Here is an 18,361-nt window from a genome sequence, read left to right as displayed (position 1 = left end):
GGCGATAACGACGCGAGTGAGCGATTACACTCAGCCTTCATATTCTTATTCTCTCTCTCTCTCTCTCTCTCTTCTTTATTTATTAACTCGCAAAAATTACTGACGTCTATTTCGTCGAGGTTGCTGGTTCGGTATGCATTATGTCTGCTCAGTATACCTAAGTCATTCCATATTACCCGCTCAATTTCATAAAGTTAGACTTTATGTAATGTAATTGTTTCCTTACTCTGCTCCTGTGGTGGTATAGTAAATAAATAAATATATTAGGACAAATCACATAGATTGAGCTAGCCCCAAAGTAAGTTCGAGACTTGTTTTATGATAGTGTGCCAGGGCATAAGAAATTAACAGGTCAATAAACGAATTGCCGTCGTCAGGTAACAAAACGTGCGTGACACGTTCTATTTCGATCGAATTGCGGCGGCAACGAGCGAGAATGTAAACACTCGCTCGTCCTTTGACTTCCGCGCGAAACACCGACAATCGAGGAAGCGCCGGGCAGCGGCATTGACGTGAGCAGTGACAGCGCGAGTCACCTTTGACGACTTTGGTGGCGCAATGGTAAAGTTCTTGCTACTGAACCGAGAGGTCCCGGGTTCGATCCCCGGTCGGGTCATGATGGAAAATTATCTTGTTCTGATTGACCCGGGTCTTGGATGTTTATCTATTTATGTATTTGTTATAAAATATAGTATCGTTGAGTTAGTGTCCCATAACACAAGTCTCGAACTTACTTTGGGGCTAGCTAAATCTGTGTGATTTGTCCTAATATATTTATTTATTTACCTATTTACATACTCGTGCTGCCCACTCTGCTCACTTCCGTGCCCAATAGCGCTGAGTGTAAATGTGGCTGATGATAATCGAGTTTAACCTTTCATGGGCGGGCTGGGCGGCCTGCGCTTGAACCTGGCGGCGGCGGGCGGCTTGCGCGGCGCGGCCTCCTTGCTGCGCTGCGAGCGCGGCGTGGCGTCCTTGCTGCGCCGCCGCGGGGACTTCAGCGGGGGGAGGGGGCTCACGCAGCTCACGCGGCTCGATGTGCACTAGAGCATTTGTTGTATAGATCTTTCTTTACAATTTTACACTTGTAAAATACTAGCCGCATTGCCGAACTATCGATAAGTTTTCATTCGAAAAAGGCCACAACATCAATAGTATCGTAATTCTCGATACTATCAACAGTATTGTCACTTAGAACGTCAATAGTGTCGACTCCTTCAGTAGTATTGGTTTCAATAAATTATTGATAATATCGATAAACAATCGATAATCATAGTTGATTATTGATAGTTAATTGAGTGATAACACTACCCAGAGCTTCGCTATTTAGGGATAAAAAATACCCTATGCGTTATTCTAGGTTATATATTCTACCAGTGTACAATTTTTCACAACAATCCGTCCAGTAGCTTTTGCGTTAAAGCGAACAAATACATCCTCACAAACTTTCGTATTTATAATATTACAACTTTTGAAGCGGTAGTAATGTAATATTGTAACCTGTGGATCTGAAGGCCCCCGATTCGAAACCTACTCGTGCCACACTAGTTTGTATACCAATCTGACACATATATAGTAGTTTTTAGTCGACCACCACTTGCTTCAGGCGAAGGAAAACATTGTGAGCAAACCTGCACACCGGTTAATTATTAACCTGTATGTAAAATGAAGACGACAATAGCAAACCAATAGTACCAAAGAATAGGTAGTTTAGTTTTTCCACGTAATTATCACGAAACGTATATAACTTTTAAGAATACTATTTTGTTAACTAATTTTATTCATTAAATTTTTAGTTTTTTTTTTTCTTTTTAGATTAGACATATTATGCCAATGAGATTGACTGACAAGGTGAAGTCGCTGGTGGGGGAACCTATACACGAGTGCACCAGGATGACTACAAGCAGGGAGAGATGGCGGGACATCGTACGGCGAGCCACGCCTGGCTCCCAGAATCAAAAACCACGTTGACCACGACCACTCTGGATGAGATTAGACATACGCTTTTGTTGACGTCTTTAACCACATACTATATAAATAGATAGAGTGAATAACAATTGTTACAGTGATAGTGCCGACAGTTTCCACCATAGTCCTGATTTCTGTCTCTTTCGGCATCTTGCGTTTCGTCTTCGTCCGGCCGGAGTTAGGGTCCCGCATCAGCGGTCGACGGGATCTAACATCACAATATTCCTTTTTATTATTCAAAATCATGTTTATCATCTTTTTTAAATACTTTTTATCTGTCTGTTCCGCTTATCTACGGACCGATTTTGATAATTTGTTAGGCCATTCGTTTTTCTATGCGATCAATCAAAAAAAGATTTTAATGGGAGATGAAAGTTTGTATGAAAATCGAGTTGAAAAGACGACTTATCACAAAAAAAATATTGGTCCTAGATATTAGTAAACTGGCATCGGTAAACACATCGATAGCAAAAAATATAATTGTGCTGTCAGAAGTCCGTCCAAATGTGAATGTGTGTATGTCCGTCTTTCACGTGAAAACGGATCAACGGGTCGAGGTGATTGTCGGTGTGGAGATGGTGTGAGAGCTGGAGAGTGTGACCTGGGCGAGCGCTTGCGCACGGGCTTCCTGTGGTCGCGCGCCTCGAGCGCCGCGCCCGCGCCCGCGCCTGCGCCCGCGCGCTTCTCGTTGCAGCGCACCTTCGACGTGCCGCCGCTGCGCACACACATACACCATTAAGCCACGGGTACACTAGGAAACATTTGACACGTAACATATCGTTCTATCCTTTTCATCACAATTTATTTATTTTATTAAGAAAACCAACTACGTTTTACAATCAGTCACAAGTTGAATCGCAAAAGTATTACATAAAAATAAAGCCAGTAACCCTTTCTATGACAACAATATCTTTGAATAGTCGACATTGGTTAAAGAAATACATATAGTTATGTATAAAAATAAAAAAAAAACTGAACAATTTTACGGTCACAATAGAACAATTTGCATGAGATCGACTATGTGCTATTTCACTCTAATGGTAATGCGTTAGAGAGAGTGATTGCCTAGTGTACCTATTAATAGATTTATATGTTTATTTCATAAAGCGACACAACTTTACATTGGTGACTTTTCGAAGGCGCTCATATTATTAGAAACACTAGTGAAAAAATTAGTGTGATAATCACTCTAACAGTGACGTCACGATTGTTCAACAGCTACCTAGCCTAAATATTGTATTTATGGTGATGACTTCTTAATAAAAATTGTTTCAAAATTTTGGTTTTTTATTATAGTTGAATTTAAGGGTGAGTTGCACTAGTCAACTCTTCCATTAACTTTAATATGCGCAAAAAAACTCTTGCAAAAAAACCTTGAAAAAATATGATGGCTATTAAAAAAATCATGCTATACCTGGAGATTTCTTTGGACGATTTGGGCTTCAGGTTAATTCGCATCGTATCTAAGGAATACATTGAAAGCCGGGTTCCTGTAACAAAAAAATAACTTTAAAATAATAACACCACGAACATAAACGCTGACGAATTTGGTGGCGAGGCTTGCCTCTGAACCCTGGACTCTGGTCCCGGGTTCAATCCCCGGTCGGGTCATGATGGAAAATGATATTTTTCTTTGTTCTTACAAATTGGTATAATGAAAAACAGAAATCGAATCACAGGAATAAACAATAGAAAAAAAAAAAAACTAGATTTGTAGTGCGCGCGCAAGAATAAAATTTAAATTGTCGTGTTCGATTGCCATTGGCTGCCGCGCGGGACGTGCCTAGTGTTGTGGTGTACTAGCGTAGATACTATGAAATTGTTATTTGCTATGAACTTTCTACCCGTGTACATATTTAATTAATATGTACACGGGTAGAAAGTAACCTGGAATAACACATAGGTTACTTTTTATTCCGAATTTCCCATGGGTGGGAAGGCCCTGGGCGCAGCTTTCTTCCTTACCAGGTTGAAGAAGCTTAGAATCATGAGACTCGATATTCTGTTTCTCGCCCCCGCATGTTACTCATTCAGGCATGTGACGCTGCGAAGTACAGTATTTAAAATGTTGAAGTTTCAGCTGTGGTTTCAAAACCGGCCACCAACCGTCCATAGAAATGTTATTGTTGCCTATTTGCTGCTGTGGGACTATCAATAAATACTTCACATATTATGTAATACTGTAAAACCTCATTCAGTGAACTATTACACACGAATTTAATATTATCACTTGGTTAGCCGTTTCGGCTGCGGTCCCGTTCGTCTGTCAGCCAAATTGGCAGGAATCGTCATGTCACGAGACATTGACGTATATGTACCAATGACAAATCAGTGCGAACTCTAGAATATAGTTGGGTATATTTTAGGACAGAACGACACGCGACATTCTATTCAAAAAGAGTAAAATGTTAATAAAAGTTTGTAATATAAAATGTATAATGACCTGAAACAGATTTCCCTGGGATACCAGACTTGTGTGACCAGGACCCGATGGTGCTCTTCTTGCCCTTTGTTTTCAAACTGCGTCGCGAATGGGACGTGTGCTGAAATGTTAAATAAGTTCACCTGTCTGTGCGTCTGTTTGTCTGTATGAGCTCTAAAAGTATCGGACGGATTTTCACCAATATATAGTGTGATTCCTAAGGAAGGTTTAGGTATATTTATTATAGTTTTACCCAAGCAAAGCCGGGACGAGCAGACGGACTGGGTAGTTTTAGATTAAAAATAATATAAAAACATAATAACAATAACACTATGCAAAATTTTTGTTTACCATGAAATTCTAGATTTTTTATCATTGTCGAATTATCCGGCTCGAAGGACCATTTGTTGGCGCAGAGGCCTGAATATAGGTTGTGAATGGACTGTATTTATAAGGCGCTGCATTTGTAGATTAGAATTTATTATATGGTCAAAGGTGCGTACAAGATGTAAGTATGTATAAGATGGCGAACGGATATCCGTCCCGGCGCCTCCCTTCCCTTGACGTCCGTCGTCGCCTGTGTTGCCAGGTACACACACACACACACGCACACACATATCTACAGATTCGTTGTCAATTTTGAATCCTAGAAAACCTAGACATTATGTAAACATAACATTATTACACTAAAATAATTACATTTTCAAAACGTGACTACTTATTTAGTTAATAAAATATATGAAAAAATATCTACAAAGAATCGGATCAGATCCGCATAACCAGTGAAATTGAATTATGTGATTTTTTTTTTTTATTGTATTCATTCCTTTAGTAGATGTACAGTTAACATTACTAAAGTTATTTGTGAATTAGATTTTAAAATAAGCTATGTGTTTATTTTCCTAAAACAAGAAACAGCTCACAGTGTTCTCTGTGCTATCCATGTAGCTGGAGAGCTTGGCCGCGTACTCGTTGATCGCCTCCACCAGACCGTCGCACGATGGGATCATTTTCTGGGATTGAGACAATGCAAGAGAATCAATTGATAGATTTTTATCACTGCTTAGAAAATTAAAAGTCGTGGCGTGTTGTCCCGCCTTAGAATAGATATAATTATATCCAAATCCACCCGTGGATGTCGCACGAGACGACTTAGGAACACACGCCTCAGGCGACAATAGCATTCTCAAAGAGGGTTGACGTTGTAATAGTCATATCTTCAACATTTAATTGTTGACTTTTTACGCGAACACTAGACTTTGTGGCGTTACAGCTCCGAATGAAGTCGGCAACAAGCGAGGATGAGGGGGAGATTTGATAGAATAAGAGAGAGAGATTATGATATGAGAGAAGCGGTGGTAGTGTAATGGTTAAGACCCCGGCCTGAGGATCCAAAGGTACCAGGTTCGAATCCTACTCGTGCCACAAGAGTTTGTATACCAATCTGACTCATATCAGGAATACGACTATGAAGAAGAAGAAGAGAGATTATCATCCAGTACTACACCGCTAGCTGCGGTACCAAATGTTTGATCTTGGGTCAGAGGCCCAGTAGTCACATTTAATACCATACTAGCTTTTTGCCTTAATTTTCCCACGGGAACAGTTATTTTTCCGGGACGAAAGGTACCCTATATCCTTTTTCACACTTCAAACTACAAGACAAACAAATCAAATCAAACTGCAATGTATGCAAAACTTCAAGAAGATTGGTTGAGCAGACAGAGCGTGAAGAGGTAACAAACTTACTTTCGCATTTATAATACTAGTTGTTCGCCGCGAATTTAGACCTCGCGAACACAACAACACATTTTTGCAAAATTGTGAATATTTCAGAAACGACTGCACCTGATTTTGATGCACCAAGAACCTAAAACTTCTATGGACACATTCTACATATCTTTTAAATTTCATCAAAATCAGACCGACGGTTCGAAAGTTATCGCGTTGCAAACATACATACAAAAAATGTATTTTTGCCCCCAAAGTCGATTTGTAGAATGAATCTCGGTCAATTAGTTAAGATTTTTTGTAAAACACCGCATTCAGCGATCGTGAGACAATGAAAGAAGTGAAGTGGTTACATCAGCGCTGAGGTTCCCGGCCGCGGCGAGGTGACGCCGCGAGGCGGCGCTGCCCCGGCGGCACAGGCTCACCAGGGCGCGCAGCGTGTCTATGCTCTCCCGCACGCACGCCGTCTGCTCTATCGACCTGTGGAATATCTGGAAAATAACATTCAAACTTTACCTTTATTCATCTATATTTTAATATACTAGTTGTTGTTGTTGTTCGCCGCGAAATTAGATCTCGCGAAGCAATATTTGTTTACAAGATTGTGAACATTCAAAAAACGATTTAACCGATCTTGTTGCTCCGCGAATCTTAAAGGGGTTAGTGCGGGTTGCCATTTCACTTCTCACCATCGAATCGATTCGAAGTGGGACGCAGCGAACCAATGACATTCCAGTGTGGTTGTCGTTGCGTCACAATGGCATAATGTGATTGGTTCGTTGTGTCTCATTTCGAATCGTATCGATGGTGAGAAGTGAAATGCTAACACGCACTTCGCCCAATCAATTCTATTGATAGATCCTACAGACCTTTTAAATTTCATAAAATCAGACCAACGAAATCAAAAGTTGTGATAACTTTTATTACAAACATACTTAACTACAAAAAATGTATTTTTGGCCCAAGTTGATTTGTAGACCTCGCTCGCTCGGTCAATTATATACTATCAGGGATCACGCGTTGCGTGTCAATGATCTGACTGCTAAGGATGCCAAAAACCGCGCGAAATGGAGAAGGATATAATAATAAATAAATATATTAGGACAAACCACACAGATTGAGCTAGCCCCAAAGTAAGTTCGAGACTTGTGTTATGGGATACTAACACAACGATACTATATTTTATAACAAATACATATACATACCTAGATAAACATCCAAAACCCGGGCCAATCAGAAAAAGATAATTTTCCATCACGACCCGGCCGGGGATTGAACCCGGGACCTCTCGATTCAGAGGCAAGCGAACTTTACCACTGCGCCACCGAGGTCGTCAAAATCGAATATGATCGGGAATCGTGCAACTAAATTTTGAAGTAGGTATCTATAATTGAAATTATGTATACAGGTTTGGTTTCGATGACAATGCATTATGATGGTATGCATGAGTTAATGCAGCACCCAGGATCAGCGCCCGATGAGGGAACTCCTCAACGATTTACTGGACTTTATTGTTGTCCGAGAGATCGTGTTTCAGCAAACGCGTGACAAAAATCATGTTTGTTTTGTAAGAAACTTTTAATAATGTAATGATAGGCGTTTCAAATGAAAAACAAGCAAAGAATCCGATACCTGGAAAGCTTGCAGCATGTTCTGATGCAGGGAGGCTATGCGCACCATCTGCGCTTGGAACTGCGTGTGTTTGGCGAACGGCAGGCAGACGTTGTTGTTGCGCTCCAGGTCATTGATCTGGATCAAAGATCAATAATCAAGAATCCATCGACTTGGAGATAATTGTTCTATTCTTGTTCATGTCGAGTCGTCATGGCTATTTATATAATGTCTTACTTTGGGGCTAGTTCAACTTGTTCTACTTGTGTGATTTGTCCTAATATTTATTTATTTATTTATGTGAGACCATGTGGAATTATTATAACACAGTCGAAATAAATATGAACATCGCTGCATACAATCGTCATTTAGACAGATCCAAACACAATTATATATATTTGCTTCTTCTATGACCTTGTCCAGGAATATGGATGTAAGGATATCTGTGGTGAAATATGACATGGAAAGTACGTAGACCCAAAATATGACCCAGCAGCGATTCACTAGAATATCGCTGCTGAGTTAGCTTCATTAGGATAGCCGATTTCAATAGGGATTGGATAATACCGGAAGGAAAAGGTTCTCATATGTAATTAAGTGCACGCATACATAAACAATAATATTATATAGTATTTTATTTTATACAATAATTGTTACACGCTACCTGTCTGTTGATCTGGTACATGTGCACCCTGTTGAACCTAGAGCAGAACTCTGTAGATCGGCGACACATCTTGACCAGGTCTGCAGGATCTATATTTAGCACATCGCGACGCTCCAGGGCTAGGCTGAAACAGAATGTGCTATGATAGTGTGTCCGAGGTAAAATCCTCATCGAGCGGCACGCAGGCAGCAGCTAAAACAAGTGCTGTAACTCTTGGAAAACAATCATGTATATAAAACTCTTGCGTTACTGAGTGACTGACTGACTGACTGACAGACAACTCACAGCCGAAACTACTGGGCGCAGAAAGCTGAAATTTCGTGTGTGTGTTCCTAGGGCAGTGTAGCGGAGCACTAAGAAGGGATTTCCTGAAATGTCCATGGGAAACTGATTTTTACACAAATACGTAATTGTGGGCTTTTGCCCACTTTGATACTAACTTTTGTTAGTATCTAATATTTCATTTATCGTAGCGTTAAGTTTTTTGTAATTTGTGACAACCGCGACTATATTGTAACGCTGGCGGCGGCTTTACCATTAGTAAGCCCGTCGAACAACTATATCAATCTCATTAAAATGTGCTGTGTCACGTAATTTACAGCCCTTTGTTCTACCCAATATATTAATTACAAAAGTTTATTAGAATTAAAAATGCCTTGACTAAATAGTTTTAAGTTATTTGGATAATATGGCGACCCCGGTGGCGCAGTGGTAAAGTGCTTGCCACTGAACCGAGAGGTCCCGGGTTCGATCCCCGGTCGGGTCATGATGGAAAATGATCTTTTTCTGAATGGCCCGGGTCTGGGATGTTTATCTATATATGTATATGTTATAAAAATATAGTATCGTTGAGTTAGTATCCCATAACACAAGTCTCGAACTTACTTTGGGGCTAGCTCAATCTGTGTGATTTGTCCTAATATTTATATTTATATTTGGATAAAATTAATATAGGTATGTAAAATTTTATAGTCCAGATTTTTTAAAAGTTGTTACTTACACAATGTTCGCAAGTTCTTCACTCATCCTGTTCTTCAAATCCTTCACCTTGGCAAAGTATATGCTGTTTTCTATCACATTTGCCACGTTTTCAGATGATTTACCTATAAAAGACGGTGGAATTAAATCAGTGGTTCATTCGACATTAGTTTAGAAATTATATAAAAGAAGTACTTTGTAAAAAGGCATATTACAAGTCTGATGACTATGTGAACGACAATAATGTTTGGCCCAAGCATGGTGCAGTATCCTCATAACATATGTAATTGATTTATGACATTATTACGTACGTTTTGTACGTACATTTAGCTTTTTATTTATATATATATTTTGTGTGACAATTTTCAATAATTTTATTGGAAATACATATTTTATTTTGTTTATTTATTCAAATTTTGACATTTCTAATAATGATGTAAATTCGTCCTCCTAATTTTTAATATATATATATAAGACCTATATTTGTTAATTGACGTCCTTGGAGAAAAGGCTGCGGTGAAGTTTGTTGCGCCGCTTCTTCTTCACTTGCGCTTTGGAAGCCGGCAGTAGACTTAGTTTAAGTAATTTTTTTGACGTCAATAAGTGATGTATATCATCCTAAATTGAATAAAGAATTTTGAATTTGAATTTGAATATGAATTTGACATTTTAAGAACAAGGTTCTTGTTGGTGGAATTTTACCAAATCTCTCTATCTTCAGCCATCGTTTTAATCTCCCTGTACGAAAGCACTCTTGCTCTCCTTTAAATCATTAGTAATAATAGTAGCAGATCGAATTAATAATTATTTCCACGAATACGGCATTCCATGACTATTTACCATCAGGCGGGCCGCATGCCTGTTTGCCTAGTTATTTTATTTTTATTTTATTTTATTTATTCATTCATAAGCTTAAATCTATCTTTACACTTGGTAGTATATATAAAAAAAAATGGACATAAATAAAGATTTGAAATAGATACGTACTTGAACCCTTGTCAGGACTGATGGCGCGGGAGTCGGGTGACAGCTCTCGCACCGTGGACGGACTCAGCGAATCAGTACCTTCATCCTCTGGAGCTGTGGCGGACATACCAAAGTTAGATCACTACATAGTATAAAAATTCGCGCTGTCTGTCCCCATATATGCTTATATCTTTACAACAATTACGCAACGGATTTTGATGCGGGTTCTTTTATTCGATAGTCTGATTCCTGAGGAAGGTTTAGGTGTATAAATAATGGTTTACCGGACGAAGCCGGGACGGGCTGCTAGTATAGTATAAAACAAAATCGCCTCCTCTGTTTGTCTGTTTCTATTCTAAGCTTTCAGATGCGTATCATACGACATCAAACAAGCACTTCTTGAATTTGCCCCTTATGGCCCTGGCAGAAGGGGCCCTTTTCGCTAGAGGGCGTTTCTACCATAAACAAAGCCTCTAATAGCTGCTGAGTTTATAAAATTGATTTAAATGTTTACTTAATTTAAAAGTTACATCGAATAGTTTGTTTTTCAAGTGTTATAATTATAAACTGTTATTACAGTATATTCAGTGCGGGAGTAACTATAAGTGCTAAAACTTTGATACATGCATACGCAATCATTAAGTGAAGTCAGTTTTGATTTCTGTTTTGATTGTGGTTTGGGAGTTTTGTGATACTTACATATGACTGATGTGCTAACTGTGCTTTTTTTTCTCTGTCAATCGTTGCAAAGTTTATTCTGAATATAAATAATCACTTCAAAACATAACCTCAAACTATCCTGCTTGAGCGCCATCTATTTGAATTCTACAGGAGCATCATATTTTTTATCAATCGCTGGCCAAAGCACTATGTGCTGCTGTCCGCTGTTCTCGTCTTCCTTGCAATAAATTGATCCTTGCCTACTAGTTTAGAAAGCACTCAACAGAGGGCGCATTTATTTATTTCGAATGCTTTTCTGTCTCCTGCTTCTGGGTTCCAGTTCTAATTTTGCGCAACTTAAATACCTGAATATCCGATAGAGGTCGCTACGGTTAACATAATTTAATACTGTTTACATAATTACCTGGATTTACATAGCAATAATAATGATTTGTGAAGCTTGTAGGAGTGATACTTCATCAAACTCGGCTATGAAATGTAAACTCTGCAAAAGTATTTACCACTACCAATGCCTGAATTTAAGTAAAGCTCAATTTTCATCACTTGGAAACGAATATCTTGCCTCTTGGGTTTGCCCTTCGTGCCATAACATAACTCGACGTACTAAGTCTAACACGAATACTCCAGTTAAGCAGCACCTGGTTCCTCTTAACGCTGGTGATATTGACAGCTCCGTTAACATGTCACTGGACAACAGCGGTCATGGCTCCTCCCAATTGGGGTCTGAGACGGAACCAGTTACAATGGAGAGTATTGGTAGGCTGCTTGACAGCAAACTGCAGATTTCTTTTGCCAGCTTTATGATGGAATTTAGAAATAACTTTCAGAACGATGTAAAAAAATTGGTTCGCTCCGAAATGGCTACAGTGATTGAGGAAGTTAAAAATGACTATGGTACTTCAATAGAATTTATCTCTGGGGAGCAGGCATCCCTCAAGGCTCAATTGGAGGAAAAATGCAATACTATTAAGTCTCTGGAATCGAAAAGTATTTCATTGCGAAAGGATATTAATAATTTGAATAATCGTTTAGCAAACGCAGAAAAACTGTCTAGAAGCTGCAATGTGGAAATACAGGCTGTCCCTGAAAGTCGTAGTGAGAATTTGATTGCCATCTTTAAAAAACTCTGTTCTGAGATCAAAGTCCCGATTGACGACTTGCATATTCAGGCCTGCAGACGTGTTGCTAAAATGGACAACTCATCGAAACGCCCACGTAATATTTTGGTGACTTTATGTAATCCTCGTTTGCGTGACACAATTCTATCATCGACTGCGCGCTTTAACAAAGCACATCCAGAAGCTCCTCTCAACTCTTCTCATCTTGGGTTTCTTGGTGAAACCAGCAGGATCTATGTGGCTGAACATCTATCCCCGGAATGCAAGATATTACACAAGAAGACTAGAGAGACAGCTAAAATTAAAGAGTATAAGTATGTATGGGTAAAATATGGTCGTATTTATGTCCGCAAGAATGACCAGTCTGGGGCTATTTTAGTAAAAAATGAGGATTTTTTGTCTAAATTGTAACTTGTATTTAATATTAATTTATTACAATTATGTTTTAATATTTGGTTATATTTCTAGTTTCAATTATGAATGTTTATTATCAGAATGTTGACAGAATTAGATCAAAAGTTAATAATCTTTATTTGAATATTTTGAATTGTAATTACGATCTCATATGTTTGACTGAGACAAATTTGAATGACAGTGTGTTTGATGCCGAACTTTTCGACGCCCGTTACAACGTCATACGTAGAGATCGTTGTCTTACAACCTCACAGAAAAAAGAAGGAGGTGGATTAGCCATAGCAATAAAAAAGAATATAAAGTTTGTCCGTCAAACAGCCTGGGAAAGCAATGTGGAGGATTTGTGGTTGAGTATTCAAGATGATGTTAATAAAAAAGTTATTAATATTTGTTTATGTTACTTGCCACCGGACATTCCAGTAATCAAACGACAGGAATTTTACGACAGTTTATATAATATAATTTTGCATGCTGATGATAATCATGACTTTATCTGTATTGGTGATTTTAATATGCCGGAGATTGCGTGGTCTAAAAACAGTTCATCCAATGTAATGATACCAAATAAGCCTAAAGATTTGAAGTCTAGTTTGCTTATTGACACTATGACTCTTTGCAATCTGAAACAATTCAATCATATTCCCAACAAAAACAATCGTTTACTTGATCTTGTACTCTCTAGTCACTCAGATCTTCATGTCGAACCTGTTGATCCATTAATTCGATTAGATAAGCATCACCCTTGTTTCTTGGTTAAGGTTGACTGTGTTAATTATTCGATTAATACTATGAAACCTCGTGTTGTTAATCGCCTAAATTATAATAAATGTGATTATGATAAAATAAAAACAGATCTTACTAATACTGATTGGGTTAAATTATTATCGGTTTCAGACGTTGATGCAGCAGTTGACATTTTTTATGTTCGCTTGAGGGAGATTATTAATCGTCACACCCCATTAATTAAAGTCGACTCTCGTAATTATCCACAATGGTTTAGTTTACCTCTTAAAAGGTGTCTGGCTGAGAAAAATAAATATCACAGGCTTTTTAAGCAGTATGGTAACCCTAGAGATTACGACATCTATGCACTTTTAAGGTCGAGGTGTAAAAAACTCATAAAGTCATGTTACGAAAGGTATGTTAAATATGTTGAAGACGGTCTTAAAGGTAATGTCAAAACTTTTTGGCGGTTTATCAATAGTAAAAGAAAGCTTAACTCTATCCCTGAATCAGTGAAACTGGGTAATGTGTCATCGTCTAACAACACCGAAACTTGTGATCTCTTCGCGCAATATTTTGGCTCTGTTTACGTGGACTCGCCTGCTGGGCTTGCCGATGGTCCTAATGAACATGTCCAATATGGTGAGTCTGTTAATGTATCTCAGGTTTCAGCTGAAGATATTTTGGCAAAAATTAATAAATTGGACTCAAATAAGGGTTCTGGACCCGACGCTATTCCATCTTCTTTCATTAAAGCTTGTAGTATAGAACTGACTATTCCTCTTTTAATTATTTATAATATGTCATTGCAATCAGGTATTTTCCCATCTTACTGGAAAACTGCCTATGTGACTCCAGTACACAAATCAGGTGACCGATCACTTTGTGAGAACTACAGGCCTATATGTATACTGTCTTGTTTTGCCAAAATATTTGAAAGTCTTATTTATGACGTAATATTCCACCATATTAAACCATTGTTATCCACCAAACAGCATGGGTTTATGGCAAATAAATCAACAACTAGTAATCTGCTAGAGTATAAAAATTATTTGTGTAAGGCTTTTGCTAAGACATTGCAGGTTGACAGTTTGTATACGGATTTCTCGAAAGCGTTCGACAAGGTGAGCCACGCTCTTCTGTGTCGTAAACTGGAACGGTTTGGAGTTCATGGCAATCTGTTGCGCTGGGTACAGTCATATCTTGCTAATAGAAGTCAGCTTGTAGCAATCGCTGGTTATCTTTCTTCTCCAATTAAAGTACCTTCTGGCGTTCCTCAGGGATCCCATTTAGGTCCTTTATTATTTAATATATTTATAAATGACCTTGCTGAAATGTTAACTTGCCCCGCACTTCTATATGCTGATGACTTAAAAATTTTCCAAACGGTGTCTAACTGTAATGAAGCTATGCTACTTCAGTACAACCTTAATGTTGTGGCTAAATGGTGTAAGGAAAATGGAATGTTTCTGAATGAGAAAAAATGTCTCGTCATATCTTTTACTCGTAAACGAAAGAAGTTTTTATTTGATTATAAGATAGGTAACCACAAACTTGAACGTACTGAAACAATCAGGGACCTTGGAGTGATCTTTGATAGTGAGCTCTCATTTCGAAATCACTATGATTATATTATTGCAAAAAGCAACAGATTGTTGGGATTTATTTCTAGAGGCACCAAGGATTTCAAAAATGTTCGTGGTTTCAAATATCTATATTTTGCCCTAATAAGAAGTATTCTTGAATATAATTCAGTTGTTTGGTCTCCATATTATAAGATTCACATAGATCGCATTGAACAAGTTCAAAATAGATGTTTAAAAATTATTTCATTTAGAACTGGCAACCACCGTAAGTTGACTTCATATACAGATAGACTTAAATACTTTAACATTTCCTCTTTGGGAACTCGTCGTAGCTATAGTGATTTAGTATGCTTATATAAAATAGTTAATGCTCTTGTTGACGCTCCCTCATTATTATCCCTCATTAGCTTTAACACTAGATATCGGCCACGTAATCCCACGCATAAGCTGTTCGTTCTCGAAGTGTATAAGAATAACACCTCTTATTACAATCCCGTGGTTCGAATGTGCAGAGCTTATAACGATCTGTTGCTCAACCACAAATCCGTTGACATTTTTGGAGTCACTTTGTTCTCCTTCAAAAACAAAATACGTCACATACTTAATTTTTAGATTGTTATATTTTTAGTCAAGATCCTTTCCATTAATACCTACTTTGAAATTATTGTATTTTTATGTATTACTCCCTTGTTTTAACTTGTTTGGCAGCTATTATTAAATTGCTTTGCTTTGTTACATACATAGATTTTGTTCGGATACATAGCTTTTTTTTTAGCTCTCTAAGTTATATTGTTTTTATATTCAAACTTGTTGTATACGCATGTGTTGAGTTGTTGCCTAGTTATAATATTTAGTTTAGTATACATTGTATCTTTTTGGTGACAATTTGTTATGTGTATCTTAATAAATAAAATAAAAATAAAATAAAATAAAATAGAAGGGGAAAAATCTATGGGACATTTATTGTTCAGTCCCAAACAGTCCAGTGGAAACCCATCTACCTACCTAGCTGGATTCGCGTCCGAGTATTTGGAATGAAAAGGGACGTAAGCCCCGATAGATCTACGTTGAGGCCTAAAGTGTGTGTATAAGTGTGTACCAACCCGATTTGTCTTCCTCTTTGTCGTCAAATATTGTGAACATCTCCTCGCGCTCCACGTCCTCCGCGAACGTGACCACGTGCGGCGCGGAGTCGCCGCGGCCCGTCTCATTTTCCTGCTGCACATAATTCCATATTTAGTTTAATGGGCGGCCCATTGAAGGCTCGTGAATCCAAGTCCAAGGGTACTAAGAACTGAGATGTATGTAAAAAATATCCCACCACAATTTTCACCTCTTCCTCAACAATTTCCTCTTGCATTTTCTTGAGCTGCTCCGCCATCATTTCCTTGAGGCACTCCTCGGGCAGCTGCTCCAGAAACTGGTACGGGTCATCTGTAACACAATCAACAACTGTAAGATATTCCGGTGAATGAGAATGAGGTCGTGAAGAAACTTTCACTCCAATTGATGACATCAGGTTGGAGTATGAAATGGAGAAGACAACGGCAAACCAATCCGTTAACATTGATTATGAATGATCGTTGTGTGAGTTACACTCCACATAAAGGCTTTGCCTTTAATCATGAGGAATATGACTATATAAGAAAAATATATTCTTTAAAAATAGCCCACATTTTGTACATGTGTCCAGTGTTATTAAGAATTTACGTAATTCTTTTCTGTACAATGAAGTTCATACAAAACAACACCTCAACTACCCCCCGTTTGGACGCTCAGTGACGCCGCCCCTGTGTAAAACTAGACAAATTCAAATAATTTATTCAGAAATTAGACCTTCACAGGCACTTTTTCTCGTCAATCTTTATATTTATAGTTATTTCTCACAAGCTACAAACTACTGGCATTTCGGAACGACCACTGCTGAGAAGAAATGCCGAAAGAAACTCATTTGAACAGTGTTGGTCCCTATCATGCCAGATCGGCTTACCATTATTGTTTCTTACAATGTTTTTTTTTTTTTCTAATAATATATAAAAGTACATAATGTACATAGTCAAAAGACAAAGACATGAATGTGAAATAAGGTAATACAGTTGATAATTGCTTTTTTTTTTAACCCATAGACCCACTGTTGGGCAAAGGCCCTCCATACCATCCACAAATTCTTACCTTTGCACAATGTGGCCAGTACATCATTCTCCTTTTCCACAAACTCCTCCCAAATCCTCTGTTCCCGCTGCTTCAGCCGCTCTCGACGACTCGCGCGCCATTTTCGTGTCAGCTCTTCTCCTTCTATGTACTGGAAGGTAAAATCAAAAGTATTACAAAAGGTAGATGGTTGATAAAAGAAAATACAATCAATCGACCGACATGAAATGCAATATGTTTCTACTCTGTTGTCGCTCGACGATCAACTATTAATCGCGTTTTGATAGACTACAGATAGTATCGATAGTTTTGGAGTGTTTGCATACTATCGATAGCCGGTTTTGGTACAATAATTGATAGTATCGATAATATTGTTTCCTTGGTCGATAGCCTTTACCAATCTTATTGCTCCAAAATAGCTATCATTTTTGATTGAAACTATTGATAGTTCGGCACCGAGGTTCGGCAACGCTATGTAAAATGAAACAATCATACTACCTATACAAATCGGCCATCTTGTTTTCAGCGATTGTAGCGCCGCAACTGTGAACTGTGGAACTTCTGTCGAAACGCGAGATCAAAATTGAATACCTCTACCTATTAAAGTAGGGATCAATAGATCTGCTTATCCCCACGGAATATAGTCACAAATAACAATTATGTTCCCTAGATAACTGCCATCGATACCGGCGAAATTTTAACCTATAATTTATTTTAATAGCAAAGTTACACAACTAAAGTTTATGGTTTAGCAATGGTGGTTACAAATTCCACAACAAATTGGCCGTGTACCTAATTTATAAGTGGTTACAAATTACAAAAAACGACCTATGAAAATATGAGCATCAATCAATGAAACAAAACAATGCAATTTTATAAAACAAACACACCTGCAGACTTTCCATGGAGACATTCTCTTGTGGCATAAAAGAAAACCCGCGCACACACGTTTCCATTGCAGAGCACGTAAAATTTCACTTGAAGAAGAACTCGGTCCGCATTAAAAATGATCTTTAATATTATTTAGATGATACAACAAAAACTTAAGATGTAAACAAATAGCAAAGCGATCAAATCAATCAAAATTCGAATTTGACATTTCTCTCTTGTTTTGCTTTTTATTTTTGACGTCACCAACTAACGTACTGTTCATAAAGTTTTACAGTAATCAAATGAAACGGACACTGATTAAAATTACATTATATATTATTAATCACAGAAAAAATTTCAATGATGTTCCAAAAGAAATTAGTAAAAATGATACACTGTTGTGAAAATATACAGATAATTTCCTGTAGGCATAGAATGTTGCGTTGGTCGTTGCTAGGCAACGCGGGACGCTAACACT

The 18,361-nt window shown here is 38.1% G+C and overlaps 1 protein-coding gene across 5 annotated transcripts in view; it reads right to left on the bottom strand.

Moving 5' to 3' along the window:
- The window catches only part of LOC128674698 (uncharacterized), a 57,866-nt gene extending 39,708 nt beyond the window's left edge, over positions 1 to 18,158 (bottom strand). For 2 of the 5 annotated variants that reach the window (XM_053753518.2, XM_053753513.2), the window contains exons 1-15: positions 17,904 to 18,158; positions 17,035 to 17,164; positions 16,184 to 16,296; positions 15,966 to 16,080; positions 10,362 to 10,454; positions 9,397 to 9,499; positions 8,397 to 8,520; positions 7,754 to 7,870; positions 6,475 to 6,612; positions 5,314 to 5,403; positions 4,412 to 4,511; positions 3,383 to 3,458; positions 2,570 to 2,683; positions 2,065 to 2,176; positions 875 to 1,043 (exon numbers count right to left, since the gene is read on the bottom strand). In XM_053753518.2, coding sequence (XP_053609493.1) covers positions 875 to 1,043; positions 2,065 to 2,176; positions 2,570 to 2,683; positions 3,383 to 3,458; positions 4,412 to 4,511; positions 5,314 to 5,403; positions 6,475 to 6,612; positions 7,754 to 7,870; positions 8,397 to 8,520; positions 9,397 to 9,499; positions 10,362 to 10,454; positions 15,966 to 16,080; positions 16,184 to 16,296; positions 17,035 to 17,164; positions 17,904 to 17,969 — 1,660 coding nt within the window. In that variant the 5' untranslated portion in view covers positions 17,970 to 18,158. The remainder of the gene's footprint in view (positions 1 to 874; positions 1,044 to 2,064; positions 2,177 to 2,569; positions 2,684 to 3,382; positions 3,459 to 4,411; positions 4,512 to 5,313; positions 5,404 to 6,474; positions 6,613 to 7,753; positions 7,871 to 8,396; positions 8,521 to 9,396; positions 9,500 to 10,361; positions 10,455 to 15,965; positions 16,081 to 16,183; positions 16,297 to 17,034; positions 17,165 to 17,903) is intronic. The other 3 variants (XM_053753516.2, XM_053753517.2, XM_053753514.2) reach the window with 3 other exon arrangements.
- Positions 18,159 to 18,361: the final 203 nt, after the last annotated feature.

Source organism: Plodia interpunctella, chromosome 13, assembly GCF_027563975.2.
Source record: "Plodia interpunctella isolate USDA-ARS_2022_Savannah chromosome 13, ilPloInte3.2, whole genome shotgun sequence".
Lineage (NCBI taxonomy): Eukaryota > Metazoa > Arthropoda > Insecta > Lepidoptera > Pyralidae > Plodia > Plodia interpunctella.
Note: the sequence above shows the minus strand (reverse complement) of the source record. Positions and strands in the feature narration are given on the sequence as shown.